General features: G+C 38.9%; 2 protein-coding genes and 1 non-coding gene across 3 annotated transcripts; 1 reads left to right on the plus strand and 2 right to left on the minus strand.

Moving 5' to 3' along the window:
• Positions 1-2,614: 2,614 nt before the first annotated feature.
• LOC145131558 (uncharacterized) lies at positions 2,615-3,422 on the minus strand. The gene is made up of 2 exons (XM_079066232.1): positions 3,125-3,422; positions 2,615-3,012 (listed from the first exon to the last, which is right to left on the minus strand). Exons 1-2 carry the CDS (start codon positions 3,420-3,422, stop codon positions 2,615-2,617), a joined length of 696 nt encoding a protein of 231 aa, XP_078922358.1.
• A 1,682-nt stretch (positions 3,423-5,104) lies between these two features.
• On the minus strand, positions 5,105-5,788 carry LOC145131559 (uncharacterized). Its single transcript, XM_079066233.1, has one exon. The coding sequence runs from the start codon at positions 5,786-5,788 to the stop codon at positions 5,105-5,107; it is 684 nt and encodes a 227-aa protein (XP_078922359.1).
• Positions 5,789-6,856: 1,068 nt separating this feature from the next.
• Positions 6,857-6,963, plus strand: LOC145135036 (small nucleolar RNA R71). Its single transcript, XR_013719516.1, has one exon. It is a non-coding gene; the product is annotated as a small nucleolar RNA R71 (small nucleolar RNA).
• Positions 6,964-17,303: the final 10,340 nt, after the last annotated feature.

Consider the following 17,303-nt stretch of genomic DNA (forward strand, 5'->3'; position numbering starts at 1 on the left):
TTCTTGGATCGTTGAAGAACACGAAGAACAAGAAGAACGAGTTGTACATCACGCATAATGGGTGGTACAATGTTCAAATTGGAGATTTTCTCATTCCAACAAAAGAACCAAGATCTTCTAAATTTGATTCGTTCGTTGAAAACGGAACTCGATTCGTCAAAAAGGTATCACAAATTCTTAAATGGATTCCAAAACGTCCATGATTTCGATTTGTGCTTTACGTTTTTCATTTTCGATCGTCTTGATTCGTTGGATCTATTTCGTTTCAAACCCCATTGTTGATCCAATTATTTTCGTTTAGATAAGCCCAAAACAAAATCAATTTTATTGTTCATCCATTTATTCTTTTCAGCCCAAACAATTTCGATCCATATCTACTATCTGATACTGTTCATCATGTTTGAGCCCAAAATGTTAATTTGTTACTGTTCATGTACTCAGTTCAATATTTCGTTCTCATCTGTTCTTGTGTCTAACGATTTCACTCTCTATTTCATCAATAAAATTGAATTCGATTTATGCTTACTGATTGAGTCGAATGGTCGAAAGAATATTTGTAATTGAAATCGAATTTCTTTTGTACTCGAATTGGCCTGATGTTAGTGTTCATATCCTCGAATACGGTTTGACTGTTGATTCTTGGAGTCAAACTAATTTTGTTTGATTTTGACTCTTGGCATCAAATGTGGTCGAATCAGAGTCAAAATTGTGTATTGCAGTCTAAGTCGAATGCATATTGGTTGAAATTGAGTCAGGAATTGAGTCAAGTATTGGGATTTCGAATGTTGGTCTCTAGCATCTGGGTACTTGATTCCGATCAATGTTGTTTATATCAAGAACAGATGTTGGGATTCGAAGAGTTTGACTGATGTTTAAAATCAATCTTGGTTGTTTGATTGGAGTCGATTACAACTGTTGTTGATTTGGTGTTAGAAAGCGATTTAGACTGGGGATGTATTTGGAATAGTAGATGTCTAGTATGAATTGTTAATTGACGAATTTGAATTATTGAATATGAAATCGAAGTTGTTAGAACGATGATGATCTTTGATGTCAAGGTTCAAAATTTGGAATTACTTGGAGACGAAAGGAAGGATTATCGAATGCTGCTCATTCTTTTGACTGGAAAATTTATAATCGAGTCTCACTGTTAATTGCACTCGAAAATTGTATTCATAAGGATCAAAAGTCAAAGTTTAAAGTCAAAATCAACGAATGGGAGTTCGACTGTTGTAAAATCGCTTAGAATCGAAACTAGAATCAAGCTAGTTGAAGTCGATCTCGACTATCAAGTTCATTTGCTAATCTTCATTTGCTTCTGAAAATCGGAGTCGAACATGTCTGATTTAGGTCAAATCCATATCGAACGCAGTTTGGGGATTGATGATCGAACACGAATAGCTTTGGGTCAATTGCTGTGAGTCGAAGACTATCTCGATATGTGGTCAAAAGGATTAGTTTGACCTGTAGATTGGGATTTCGATTTGAGAGAGTGAATTCAATTTGTGCAGATCGTGTTTGCTATCGGGTAACAATTGAAGAAGATGGCAAATGTTCATTTCGCATCCCTGAACTTTTACCAATTTGGCAGTTATGGTCCAGATTCGAAATGGAGTAATTTTTTGTGATGAATTAAAAATTTTCATTTTACATCCCTGCAGTTTGAGCGAATTGGCATAATTTACCCAGTTTCGCAATTGGGCTGGAAATTGTGAGAAATGGAGGAATTTACATATCAGGTCCCTACAGTTTGTGAGAATTTACACTTTATGCCTAGTTTTGCAAATGGGGTAGAGTTTCGCATCTTAAGCTGTTTTTGGCGCAACGGGTCCCTACAAAATTCAGAAAGTGACAATTTTTACCCAAATTTTGGAAAATCTTGCAAATTTCACCCAAAAGTTTTTCCGTGCAAGATTTTTGGTGTTTCATTTTTGGTACACATCAAGCAAGAGTATTGTATAGTTCATTTCTCGGGCGCTTCTCACCATTAATGGGTTTTATAATCATTTTTTAATTATAAAAAGGGGGAGAATGATGGGTATTCGAAGCGAGTTTTTCGGGTATTCATTTGCGGATTTGAAGACCGGTGTTACTTCGAGGGGGAGTTTGGTCTTGATCGCGCGAGCTCGTTGGATGTTGAAGCCGGACATCCATTCCTAACTTTGAGGGGGAGAATGTTAGGGTGTAAAGTCACGCTTGGATGTGGCTTACCCTTATTGATGTGTAAATGAGTTGTCTTTCCTATAAATAGGAAGTGAGTGACACTCATATTTAGAATGATCATTTTGGAGTGTTAGACTAGAGAGAGAAATTTGTACAAACCCATTTGCATATCCTTTCTAGATCTAATATGAGCTTACACAGATTTATTTATTCCTTGTGTTCTTGAGTTTACATGATGATTCACTAGATCTTTTCTAATTCCGCACATGCCATCATAATCAACACCACAACACAATTTTTTTCATAAACTAACCTATATGGTGTAGTACCAATAGGTGTTTTAAAAGCTGTTCGAAAAGCCCAAAGTGCATCATCAAGCTTATCTGACCACTCCTTTCTATTTCCTCCAATCGATCTCTCCAAAATTCGTTTTAATGCCCGATTTGTCATTTCAGTTTGTCCACTTGTTTGTGGATGATGTCGAAAACCTATGGTGTACGCCATATCTTTTTAACACCTTAGCTAATTGATCATTTGCAAAGTGAGTGCCCCGGTCACTAATAAGAGCTTTAGGAACTCCAAACCTTGAAAATAACTTTTTAAGAAAACGCACCACCACTCGAGCATCATTAGTAGGTAACGCTTGTGCTTCCACCCAGTTAGATACGTAGTCGACTGCCACTAGGATGTATTTATTCCCTTTTGACATTGGGAAAGGTCCCATAAAGTTAATCCCCCAAATATCAAATATCTCACATACTTGAATATTATTTTGGAGCATCTCGTTTCGGGATGTTATGTTCCCCGTCCGTTGGCACGAATCGCATTCTTTGACATATTGAGTAGCATCTTTAAAAATTGTAGGCCAATAAAAACCAATATCAAAAATCTTTATCCATATATTATGATCTATGATGTCCTCCAGTGGGCCCACTATGGCAATGTTCCAAGATTTACCGACTCTCTTTCCCAAACACACATCTTCGTATCATCCTGTCCGCGCAACTTCGGAAAAGGTACGGCTCGTCCCAAAAGTAATACTTGATTTCTGAAAAGAATTTCTTCTTTTGTTGTCGGGTTAAGTCTTTTGGAATGTATTCAGTTGCTAAGTAATTAGCTATATCCGCAAACCATGGTACCTCTCCTGCTATCACCAAAAGATATTCTTTGGTAAAATCATCTCCAATCTCGTTTTCCTCTAATTCTTCCAAATGCAGGTTCTCGAATCTTGATAAATGATCGGCAGCCACAATCTTCATTCACTTTTTATCTCTTATTTCAATATCAAATTCTTGTAGAAGTAAGACCCAACGTATCAATCTTGGTTTCTCATCTTGTTTAGCAAATAGATACTTTAGGGCAGAATGGTCGGTGAAAACAATTGTCTTGGACAAGACTAAATATGGTCGGAATTTATCAAAAGCATATACCACCGCTAGCAACTCTTTCTCGGTAGTAGTATAGTTTTCTTGAGTTGGGTTCAAAGTTTTACTTGCATAATATATAGGCTGAAAATGTTTGTCAATTCTTTGTCCCAAAACGGCTCCTATCGCGTAGTCACTAGCATCATACATTAGCTCGAAAGGAAGATTCCAATTTGGGGCTATCATTATAGGAGTAGTGGTCAACCTTTCTTTTAATAACTGAAATGCTTCATGACATTCTTTAGATAAATCGAATGGGGCTTCCTTCAAAAGAAGTTGAGTCAAAGGCCTAGTGATCTTTGAGAAGTCTTTAATGAAGCGACGATAAAATCCCGCATGGCCAAGAAAGCTCCTTCCCCCTTTTACATTTGTTGGAGGTGGTAACTTAGCTATTGTGTCAACTTTTGCTCTATCTACCTCGATCCCCAACCTTGAAACCTTGTGTCCTAAGACAATCCCTTCCTTTACCATGAAGTGGCACTTTTCCCAATTTAGTACTAGGTTTGTCTTCTCGCATCGTGCTAACATTAGATCTAAGTTGGATAAGCAAGCTTCAAAAGAGGATCCGAAAACCGAGAATTCATCCATGAAAACCTCCATAAATTTCTCGATCATGTCATGGAAGATAGCCATCATGCACCTTTGGAATGTAGCAGGTGCATTGCATAACCCAAAAGGCATGCGTTTGTATGCAAAGGTCCCACTTGGGCATGTAAAAGTGGTCTTCTTTTGGTGTTGTGGGTCAATTAGAATTTGAAAATACCCCGAGAAACCATCGAGAAAACAATAGTATAGATAACCGGAAAGCCTTTCTAGCATTTGATCAATAAATGGTAATGAGAAGTGATCCTTGCATGTAGCATCATTTAGCTTTCTGTAGTCGATGCAAACGTGCCACCCGATTACTGTTCTTGTTGGAATTAACTTGTTATCGTCATTGGTAACCACCGTTATTCCTCCTTTCTTCGGTACCACTTGCACATGACTAACCCATGGGCTATCAGAGATTGAGTAAATGATCCTAACATCTAATAGTTTAACCACCTCCTTTTTCACTACTTCTTGCATATTTGGGTTAAGTCTTCTTTGGCGTTGAACTACAGGTTTAGCTCCATCTTCTAGGTTAATCTTATGAGAACAATATGTTGGACTTATCCCTTTGATATCGGTTATCTTCCATGCTATGGCCCCTTGTCTTTTCTTTAGTACTCCCACAAGGCTTTCCTTTTCATGTTTAGCTAGATCAGAAGCTATAATTACTGGTTTTTGTTGGCCATCTTCAAGAAATGCATATTCCAGATGATTAGGTAGAATTTTTAGTTCAGATTTCGTGTTCTGTATGCTAAACACGTCGAGTCCAATGAGGGGACTCGTCGAGTCCCAGGCAAAATTCGCGACTGATCGAGTTTTTTCGAATAGACTTGTCGAGTCGGTGGATGCTACTCGGCGAGTCGGGCTTTCAGCACTTCCGATTAATTCATTATATTCAGCTTCCTCGAGCAATCTCTCTATCTCCATCAGTCTCTTTCAGCATCAAATTCATCTTCAAAGGTAACGGTGGACTTGTTTGGCTTGTCTTCTTTCCATTCTTCCATTAATTCTTCCAACATATCGACCGAGAATGTCGTGTCATCACTATACCCTGTATGCTTCATTTCTTGATCAACTCCAAATGTAATTGAATCGTCTCCCACCCGGAGGGTAAGTTTAGAATCTCGCATGTCTACTATAGCACTCGCGGTGTTGAGGAAGGGTCTTCCAAGTATGACCGGGACTTGAAGGTCCGCTTCCATGTCTAGTACTATGAAGTCTGCGGGGAATACAAACTTATCAAATTTTACCAATAGATCTTCGCATATTCCCCTTGGAAATGTGACCATTTTATTTGCTAAGTGAATTGCCATTCGAATCGGCCTTGGCTCCGGAAGATTTAATTTCTTGGAGAATGAATATGGCATGAGGTTAACACTTGCCCCCGAATCTGCCAATGCATGTGTAGTTGCTAAATTTCCGAATTGACAAGGTAATGTCAAACTTCCCGGATCACCCTTTTTCTTACATAATTTGTTCAACATGGCACCTGAACAATTTTCATTTAGGACCACTTTCTTCACCTCTTCCATCTTCTTTCTATTTGTAAGAAGCTTCTTTAGGAATTTGGCATATTTAGGCATTTGTGCAACCGCCTCGATGAATGGCATATTAATTTGAAGGGCCTTTATGTGTTCCAGGAACTTTTGGTAATCAACATCATGCTTTTCTTATATGGCTCGAGTTGGAAATGGCAATGGAGGCTGTTACGGTTTAATATGAGGCTTGTTTTTCTGTTCAAGTGGGGGACTCGTCGAGTCCATATCTGAGACTCGGCGAGTCGGATCGGGAATTTGCGATTTTTCAGTTTCTGCTTCTTCCTCTTGCACCAACTTAGGATCTTCTTTCTGAATAGGGGCCAGAGGAGTTATAATCTTCCCATTCCTAGTTGTCACGATGTTTATATGTGTGCCTTTCGGGTTGTTTTCGGTATTACTAGGAAGTCCACTCGGTCGTCTCTCATTTATTTGTAATGCAAGTTGGCCCAACTGTTTTTCAATATTGAGGATGGAAGCTTGCTGATTCCTAAGTAATGTTGCTTGTTCTTTCATCATGATTTGGTGCTCCTTCATTAAGTTTTGTTGCTCCTTAATTGCATCATCGGTATCGTTGTGTCTTTTCTTGGATGCAGCTGCAAATCTCGTAAGCATATCTTCAAATTCTGAATTCTTTTCTTGCACCGGTTCCTCTTTTTGATAAAAACCTCTTCCTTTTTGCTTATACTTTTCCTCCTTTACCTTCTTGTACTCATCATAAGGTAGCCATTCTTTCTTAGGTTTGCGCCAATCATCATCATATCTATCACCGCTCGAGTAACATACTTGTACTTTCCGGTACCCGTTCTCGTCAAGGTCACATTCTTTAGTAAGGCGGGGTCCTCTACAGTTTCCACATCCCACTCTAATGTCATGGATGGATTGGTCCATCTTAGTCATTCTTCTATCCATGCTTTCTAATTTTGCCATCATGGCCGCCATGTCATCCGAAATAGCATTCACCATCCCTCTAGTTGAGTCATTTCTTGGGTTATGATATTCTCTAGAGTGTTTAGAGAATTCTTCAATTAGCTCTTTTATCACTAGGGTGGCTTCTTTGTGAGTGGTCCTTGCAAATCAAGGAGCTTCCTAGTTGTTACATTCACTCCATCATAGAAAATGGAGACTTCTTGTTGACGGTTTAGATCATGGTGTGGGCAGTTCCTTAGTAGGCCTTTGTATCTCTCCCATGCCTCATAAAGTGACTCCCCAGCTTGTTGCTCAAAATTGGCTATGGTCTTCTTCAATTTTGCTATTTTTGAGGGAGGGCAAAATTGATCGATAAATTCCTCACGCATTTTAGTCCAAGTAGTAATGGATCCTGGAGGGAGTGATTTCAACCAATCTTTCGCGGCCCCCTTAAATGTGATCGGTAACATACAAAGCAAAACAGTATCACGAGTCACATTAGGAACATTGAAGTAGTCGGCTATGTCGTTGACCTCGTCAAGATGCTTGTATGCGTCTTCGTGATCCTTCCCGAAGAATGGGATTTCCTTAAGTTGAGCAAGCATGTGGCCCTTAAGTTCAAAGGTGGCAATTGCGGGAATCGCGGGTTGCACGAGTCCTGGGTCGGTATCGCCACGCATCCTTTTCTTCCATTCACCCATGGGAACTTCATCGATATTAGCCATGGTGTTAGCTAGTTCGCCTTCTATGTCGCTTCCTTCTATGTCAGATTCGCTTCCTTCCCTTTCGGTTTCGTACTCGGTGTCTTCCTTCGTGTTGCTGGATTCTCCAACTTTCTGGCCCTTTTTCTTGCTAAAAGCTGATTTTAGGCTCTTAAAAGGTGACTTCTTTGGTGTTGAAGATGATTCCACGGTTTTGTTCTTGTCCTTCCTAAGAGCTGATTTCGGGTTTTCGAGTGGTGGGATCAAGGGTGTTCCTGATCCTCGGGTCATAAAATACCTGAAAGAAAACAAGAAACACGCGTAAAAAGAACAAAAAATGAAATAAAAAACGAAACTGAAAAATTGCCTTGGACTCGTCGAGTAGCTTCGACTGCACTCGGCGAATTCAAGGTTAAGACAGAAAATTTTTAACAAAAATCCTAAAAACAGAAAAACTTAATACTTAAACCTAATAACTAAATTACTAAAGCAGTAACTTTGTGCAAGATAGATCTCACACAAAGGATCGATAACAATAGCAATTAGAATTACTTTTTGAACCGTTCCCCGGCAACGGCGCCAAAAACTTGATGTGTATATAATGCACTAGTTTTAGTCCTACTTTTAAGATATAATTTAGACACACAAAGGCAGTGGACCTGTCAATTGGTGGTATAGTTTAGTAAGCAGGGTATCGAACACGGGGAACGGTAATTAAGCTAATGACTAGAATTATCTAAAACAAGTAATAAAAGTGAAAGGTTTTCTCTAGTTTTGCAAGACTAGAAACTTAAACAATTAACTAACACGTAAATTAAGTAACTAACAGCTAAAGCAAGTAAAAACCAACTAAATTCAATAATAAGAAGACTTCTGTTTAGGTTCGATTCATTTACTCTTATGGTTGGTTTTATGGCAAGTACAATGGATTAATTGTTATTGGCTACCGATTAAGGTGATTAGGTTCACATTCGCTATTACCAATCCTTAGAAAACAGATCAATTTAAGCAGTGATCAAGTGATTAAACTAATAAATTTCCTAGTTTATTTATTCGGGTTAAATAAGACTTGTAGTTAGCTAATCAAATTACTAATTCAATTAACCTCTTGTTGATGGTTTATCACACAAGCTCACACATTAACTTACCCATTTTCTAGTTAACCCTAGTTTCACGTTCGCTATTCCTAGGCACATAACAATTTTTTCACATAAATCATATGAGATAAGCAATTAAGAGATGTTCATGCAGCTTAATTACTTGTTAATTAACAGAAAATAGTTGTGGTTAATGCATAAGGTTCTTTAACAAGCTTAATAAAACAAAACTCACCAATATTCAATTAATCCAACCACAAATCAAACCATAGTTATAAATTCATCTACCCTAAACAGAAGATATAAGTTTTAGCTCATGATTACAGCAAAAAGTAACTCAAAAACAAGATCTAGTAATTCACACATGGTTCAAACAAGAGATAAAGTAAAGAGTAAACTTAGATTACCTTTAATCTCCTTAAAATCGAAGGTTAGGGTTTTCTCCATGAATTCCAGAGCTCCAGATGCACCTTTAGTCGCCAATTAATCCCAGAGGGTTCCAAAGAGGGGTTTGGTTTCGGCAATTGGCTTCTGTCTATAGACTTCAGAAAACAGGGGCTACTCGCCGAGTAGATAACCGACTCGCCGAGTCCCCTATTAAAAATCCGTGTACGGCAAGGACTTATATTTTCTTCGCGAACAGTCATGTGGACTCATCGAGTAGACGATCCAACTCGCCGAGTCCTTCAGGATTTTGACTTTTTTCTTCTTTCTTCAATTCCCGAGTTCCCGATTGCATTTCCCGCTTCCTTTTGCTTCCGAGCACATCTTTTAGACTGAAAATACAATTTAAACATAATTAAGTACCTTTTGTCCATACATTGCAATAAATTAGCCAAAAAGTAATAAAATTCTAATCGAAATATATAGCTAAATATGCACATATCACAAACCATCCACAGTCGATCATACTTTGGAAGTAGGTATTGAGACAAGACTGTCATGAATCTGACTGTAGATTGTCTAGGTGTTTTAGACATAGCACAAGGTTTCTGCAGTGTTCATGATTACTCCTGTAATAATATTTTAGTATTGGATTAAACCCACGCTCATTTGTATCACTTCATGGATTTTATCACGAGTGATCATGAGACGATAATATCTTATATTCTTGAAACGGAGACATATGAGTTGCAGTTTACAAGTCGGTTGCACATTGATAATATGAAAACGCACCGGTAACTCGGTGTTATAAAGCGTATTGTTGTGTGTGATTTGATGAGTAAATAGAGCAAGCATATAAGTCAAAGTTTATCCTTTCCTATTACCCTAAGGGGATAAAAGCGATATATGTGGGCCCCTCGATGATTTAGTGATGACAAACCTAAGTGCTTGGCCAAGCCTGGACTGATTTGATTTGTTCAATTAGTCAGTCATCATAAATCAGAAATCGGGAAACAACACATGAACAGAGAGAATGATTATAATCCATGTCTCAGTTCATACGATATCTTGTAGAATGGAGGAATATATGATCCCTTATCTAATGGACGCGTCATTTGATTTTTTCAGAGTTCGACAGTGGCTTTTAAGAGCTACGATTGCTAGTCGGGTTTTGGAGTCGTACTTGCAATAATAGTTATTAGAATTATCCAAGTGGGAGATTGTTGGATTAGGTGTCTAAGCCCATAACTATAATTGGTATGTACTTGACCCGAGAGTAGCATGGTCCATTTGGGTTGCCTTCACCAGAGCAATTTGATAGGATGGACTTTTGAGAAAAGGTTATTTATGATTTATTAATATATTATAAGTTCTAATATATTAATATGAAATCATATGATTTAATTAGTATTGATCAAGAATTAATTTGGAATTAACTTAGTGATCAAAAGAGACTAATTAAATTAATGGGAACTAATTGTGTAAATTAGTTATATATGTTTTGGGCTTATGATACATGATGGACTAAGTTTATGGAAGAATTCATAAAGAGTTAGCCCACTTGAATCATGGATCATGGATAATAAGCCCAAGAGTATGGATTAGGGTTTAACCATGTCTCTTGGATTCCTAACATATATATATATATATAGAGCACCCTTTTAGCCAAAATCGAACAAAAGAGAGTGATATTGCATAAGTATGGACGATTTGTGGTGCCTAGCCTCTCTCTCATTTGTCTTCCAATTGTTCATGGTGTTTGTGAACCATTTGAGGTGCAACACTTGAGGCACTAAGTTCTTAAAAGGCCAATGTCTACAAGCTACAATAAAGAGGTAATCTTCTAACTCATTTCTATGATGTTTATGTCAATTGTATGCTAGTTGCAGGATTAATGCTTTGGAAACAATATTGCATGTACAATTAGAAAAAACATAGATCCAAGGCATTTAGGGTTGTATGTGCACCATAGGATGTTGTAGTATACCAAAACCCAACAATTATGAGTGTGGTGGTGTTTCATTTGACCTTGGCAAGATAGCATTAGAACCCTTGTTTTGAAATTATATGCATGGTTCTTTTGGGTTATAGCCTTCGATTTGGATCAAGAGTGCAACCATATCCTATTCTTGGGTCGTGTACGACCATGTTGTCGTAAGATTTCGCTTTGGTAGAAACATTTTTGTACTCAGTTGGCGTTGTGAGGGAGTTGATCAAGTCCGTTCAAGGCAATGGAATGAGGTGAGTATTTTTAGGCCCGACGTGCATGGCGAATGATGTGATGAAAACAAGGTCAGTGTGAAATTGGGAGCATTCCAGACATGGGCTGAGGGCCAGGGAGGGCGTTCCAGACTCATGATGTGGGCTCGAAGGCAATCCATACCTATGTTGAGGACCTTGTGGGGGTATTCCAGTCATAGGTGTGGGCCTAATGATCATGATTATTCATTTCTTATGCTTGTGATACTTTCGGTGTTAACGCGCTGATGGGAGTCGGGAGAGTCACAAATCAAATGGTTTGGATAAGGGAAGTAGTAAGGGTTGTAGGGAGTATCAGTCAGGTATCAGAAAGCCTCGGTGGGATGTATGCATAATATTTCCGGTTGTTCGCAAGCTGTTGTTAGGGTTTTGATTTTCAAGATTGGAAATTGATTATGAGGTCGCAAGTCATAAGGTTCTTCTCGAGTGATTGTCCAGGTGGGGGTACACCTGAGCCTATAAGGGGTTAGATGTAATACAAAAATTCTTGGTTTGATCATCTTTGCTCGTCGAAGCAGTGGTTGGTAAGGGCATAGCAGGAAGTCAAGGGTTATTAAGGTTTGGTGCATCATATAGTTTGGTTGTGGGTAAAGTTCACGATCGGTATGTTTTGAGGATCAATTTTACATGTTTCTAGTAGTGTCTCCAGTTAGGGACTGGGGGTAGATTCATAAATGGATGCTCATCAGTTGTAGGGAAGGGTCTTCGAGAAGAATATGAGTAGCCATTTTCGAGTGGGCTTTTGGTGGAAACTTGCCTTGGGACTCGCAAGTGTATCCGTTCAAGGTCTGTGCTCAGAATGATGTGGATTAAGAAATCTATATGTCAAAGGAATCAGTTGGATGGTTCAGGATTTAGCTTATGTGTCTGTGCTCTGGGATGGTTCTACCTGTGTGAAGGTCGGACAGGTGATGAGGTTTCAGCATTATAGCAGCAACATGTCGGTCTGGCGGTTAAGGAAATCTATATATTGTATCTCATTGTGTTCATGAAATTGTTATCATCAGGAGTAGAATAGATAGTTTGATGGATTTAGCATTGATTTAGTATGGGCGGTCTGTCAGGGAGTCAGACCAATTCGAGACTTCAGGTTTCAGGTAAAGTAGGTTGGGTTCTGCATGTGTTGTGGATCCGTCTTCTTCGGGTGGAAAGTTCTGCTGGGTTCGGTTACCTTGGGAAGGTAGTTGTATGTTCAAGGTTGTGGATGTGTCCCTCAGGCTGTCGAGCATGCCGAGGATGATAAGGAATGATTTCAAGGACAAAATCGAATTTAAGTGGGGGAGAGTTGTAACACCCCGTTTCGAATCGCTTCATTGGTCGGGGCTGCGGCATGATCATCAGTTATCATAAGGCTTAGGAGATTGGGGAATAAAGGATTCGACCCTTTTTGGATGAGGATGTTAAAGTTGAAGTGACCCGAGTGTTTGATGGTGTTTCGGAGCCTAATGGCATAATCGTAATTTGTTAACTCGGTCCTTTATGGATTTTGGGTTTGGTTCGGGGAGTTTCAAGGCTTTGATGGGTTGCTAGAAGTGTAGGACTTATCGTCACTTTTCTATGGATATAAAGTTCGTCGGAAACGGACTTAGATCGATGAAGTTATGGCCTTCGGAATATTTAGGGTTTTAGAGGAACCCTAGTACGCAGCGCGTACTACTGCAGAGGTCCATGCACTTGGCGTAAAGTGGTGTACGCAGGGCGTACTGCGAAGGATGGTGCGGGGGTGCGAGGCCTCGTACGCTGGGCGTACGAGGAGTACGCTAGGCGTACGAGGGTCAGTTTGAAAAACCCTAATTTTTGTGTTGTTCCTTATATAAGCTTTATGATAGCCCCTTTTGGTCATTTCTAAGTCAGCCTCCATGCTATAAAAACCCTAATTCGACCCACCTAGTCCATGTTTGGTGATCTTGAAGTTCTTGTGAGATTTGTGGAGGGTTTTATGGATCTAGAAGAAGAAGGAGGAACTGGAAGACTTGTTCTTTGAAGGAAAGCTTTGAGATCCAGCATTTGTGTCTCTTTTTGGTAGCTTGGGAGGTAAAAAGTTCAAACCTTGCCTTTTCATTTCATGGATCTTCTTCTTGGTGTATTTTTAGTCATTTTGACCCCTTTTGGTTGATGAGTGGGCTTAAAGTCGTTTTTGAAGCTTGAAATTGTAGATCCGGATATATCATAGGTTCCTTGGGCATAAAGGTGCAAACTTTATGGTGGTTTTGGTTCCATGCATGTATTAAGTCAAGTATTAAGCTCTTTTGAGCTCTAGAGTCCCATTTAGCCATGCATGCACATAAAGTTGGCAACTTTATGTGATTAACCACCTTGGGGAAGCCATATCTGAGTTTGGATCCAATTCTTAATGGATTAAGTGATAAATTTTGAAGGATGGCCATGGTTGGTGAGTACACTGGGCGTACAAGCCTTCCATGCTGTACGCTGAGCGTACAGGTTGGGTACGCCCCACGTGCTCGGCAGACTTGGGCCCTTTCTTTTTGGGCTTCGGTTTTGGGCTTGGTTGTATTAGGCCATCTAGATTTTATGTTTGGGCTGTTGTGACTTGTTGAACCTTATTGGGAGAAGGCCCACGAAAGGATTTAGGCCCAGTTTAGAAAATTAAGCCATATTTGGGCCTTAGGTGTTTATTTTGGATTTTGGGCCTTTGGTCACCTAGTTGGGCCTTGGCTTTGGGTCAAGCTTGAGGAAGGGTAAAAAAGTCTTTTACCCTAATTTGGACTCATAGGGTGAGTCATGAACTAGGTGATGGTGGGTTGTCATTGTGGTATCTGATAGCGCGTGGATTTTAGCGGATCTACAGTAAGAGATTATTCGTGGGATCAACTGTTGATGGAGTGTGGTCTTGATATTAGCGGTTCGGGGATCTGTCAGCCAGCAGCCAGGGATCGTCTGTATGATTCGGCAGTGCGAGGTGAGTTTTCCTCACTATACTTTCGGGTCGAAGGCACCAAGGCCGGCCCATTGGTTGGATAACCTGATATTGTTGATATGCTGAGTACGGAATAAATATACATGCTAGTTTTGATATGCTAGTCTGGTATATCAGTAGGACTACCTGTGTTTCTGTCTGCATGATTACTTGTATATGTTTGAAAGCTGTCAACATATTGTGTTGGGTTGAGGTTGTACTGCTTCGTGTTGTAGCCAACAAAACCTGGAGCATTCCAGATATGAGCTGAAGGCCGGTCAGGGCATGTCAGACTCATACTGAGGGCTCAGGTGCATTCTAGATACGAGCTGAGGACTTGGTTGGTATGTCAGACTCATACTGAAGGGTTGGAGGTATTGGAGCAATCCAGATATGAGCTGAGGGCCGGGTAGGGCATGCCAAACTCATACTGAGGGCTCAGTAGCATTCCAGATACGAGCTGAGGACCCGGTTGATATATCGAACTCGTATTGAGGGCTGAACATTGGTATTCCAGTCCGATGAATGATTGGGTTGGGAGCAAGCCAGACATAAGATGTGGGCCCCGGGGGCTAGCCAGACTTATGCTGTGGGATCAAGAGCAGGCCAAATATGAGTTGTGGGCCCGATAGGCAAGCAAGACTCATACGGTGGGCTCAGGGGTAATCCAGTCTTTAGCTGGGGACCTAATACATGTTGTTGTTGTTTATGTACTATTAGTTTGTGTGTTGGTACTTTGGGGGAACTCACTAAGCTTCGTTCTTACAGTTTTGTTTATGGTTTCAAGTCCTTCAAATGATTCGTGGCAAGGCGAAGGTGTGACCATGCACATCCTCGGTTTTACAACGGATTGAATCTTGGGAGACTCTGATTTTAAATCATGTTTTGGACACAATGTTTTTGTAAACACTTTTGTTAATAAATGGGTTGTTTTGAAAAGTTAAAATTTGTTGAAATTTTTGGGATGTTTCATTCATAAGACAATAGTCCGGAAAGTCGCGTCGTTCGGTGTTTCCGCCACCAGGCCGAGGGTGTGACATTACGCAAATATTCTTGGTGAAAAACCTCATATATATATATATATATATATATATATATATATATATATATATATATATATATATATATATATATATATATATATATATATATATATATATATATATATATAAAACCAATCTACACAATCAGTTGCGGTCCTCTCAGATACTTTCAAATATTTATCGAATGCATCAAAGGCTATACAGTATCCCAAATATCTAAGTGCAGTCGCACATTTTTGTATACTACTAAAACCCATTCTTCCTCTAGCATCGGGTTTTTGTTTAAAATAATCATAACGGGCCTCTAAAACATTACTAATACATAAAAATACAACCTCATTTAGACGGAAACGATGCTTGAACGAGTCATCATTATAAAGACAATTATCGGCAAAGTAATCACGTACCAATAAGTCATGTACGGCTTAGCGATCTCGATCGACAACCGCTCTTGAATGCGAAATATCCGAACTTTCATCGTCGTGTATGTGCTGCACAACACTAAAGAACGTCAAGATGAATTCTTCGTCGTCATTGGAATAGAAATTCTTAAAGAAATCCATAAAAATATTTTTTAAGAGAGTATAAAGAAATGAATGCTTTGAATGTAAATTTTTAGATAAATGTTGTGTTTATATAGGTAATGTGTATGTATTAAAAAAAATTAATATTTTCAAATTTTGGACCATTGAACGGCTACAAGGAAAGAAAGCTGCTTATTGGCCGTTCTCGCTCGTTTTAGCCAACACGAACCACCACGACCACGACCCACGATGAGGCACCGGGATGGTGTGCACGGTTGTGGTTCGTAGCCAACTAGACCACAAGACCCTTCGTCCTCAGTATACCGGATGGTCTAATTAGCATCATTTTTTTTTGTATATTTGAACACGCAAGATAAACATCCTATTGTCCCTAGCTATGATCTGTGGTGGCCTTGGGGCCATGCGTGCGGTGCGGTCGCACTAGGCCTCTGATTTTAGGGGGATTCCGGATTTTGGAACAAATTTATAGTTATGGTGTTGGTATGTTTGTAAAAGACATTTTTGTGTGTTATCATTAAAGAAAATTAGTCATATCGGTTAGTTATATATACAATGTAACATTTGTTTGGTATCTTGAACTCATTTTAATTATGAAAAAAAAATCAAAAAAATCAAAATCTAATCATGAGTTTTAAAATTTATCACCAATTTAAGGAATTTGTCTATATATCCAGAGAAAAATACAAATATGTTTTTAATATAAATTCTAGAAAATGATTTCATATTTTATAAAATACACTTTACCTAAAAAAAATTAATACAAAAAATCAAAATCTAATTATAAATTCTAAAAGATACTTTTCCCAAAAAAAGTATCGCTTTAAAATCTTTGTCAACTACAAGGTAGGAAAATAAGATTGAAAGTGTGAAAGAAAATTGGATTCTAGCTCTTGAAATAATAGAAGTTTTGTATAAACTTGTTCATGATGAGACTTATACAAAGATCAAAAGTGAAGCTATTTGTCTACTATGCTTAAACGAGTCATCATTATAAAGACAATTATCGGCAAAGTAATCACGTACCAATAAGTCATGTACGGCTTAGCGATCTCGATCGACAACCGCTCTTGAATGCGAAACATCCGAACTTTCATTATCGTGTATGTGTTGCACAGCACTGAAGAACGTCAAGATGAATTCTTCGTCGTCATTGGAATCGAAATTCATAAAGAAATCCATAAAAATATTTTTTAAGAGAGTATAAAGAAATGAATGCTTTGAATGTAAATGTTTAGATAAATGTTGTGTTTATATAGGTAATGTGTATATATTAAAAAAAAATATTTTCAAAGTTTGGACCATTGAACGGCTACAAGGAAAGAAAGCTGCTTATTGGCCGTTCTCGCTCGTTTTAGCCAACACGAACCACCACGACCACGACCCACGATGAGGCACCGGGATGGTGTGCACGGTTGTGGTTCGTGGCCAACTAGACCACAAGACCCTTCGTCCTCAGTATACTGGATGGTCTAATTAGCATCATTTTTTTTTGTATATTTGAACACGCAAGATAAACATCCTATTGTCCCTAGCTATTAGGGCTGTTAATCGGGTCAACCCGATCGGGTTTCGGGTTAAACGGGTTGGGTTAATCGGGTTTTTTCTTAAAAAAAATTGACCCTAAACCCGACCCTATTAAGGTTCGGATTAGTCGGGTTAGGGTTAGACGGGTTTCGGGTTAACCGGGTTGGGTTAGTCGGGTTAATCGGGTTTAAATAGAAATAAAATAATATTT

Source organism: Lactuca virosa, chromosome 8 (assembly GCF_052849685.1).
Source record: "Lactuca virosa cultivar CGN04683 chromosome 8, Lactuca_virosa_CGN04683_v6, whole genome shotgun sequence".
Lineage (NCBI taxonomy): Eukaryota > Viridiplantae > Streptophyta > Magnoliopsida > Asterales > Asteraceae > Lactuca > Lactuca virosa.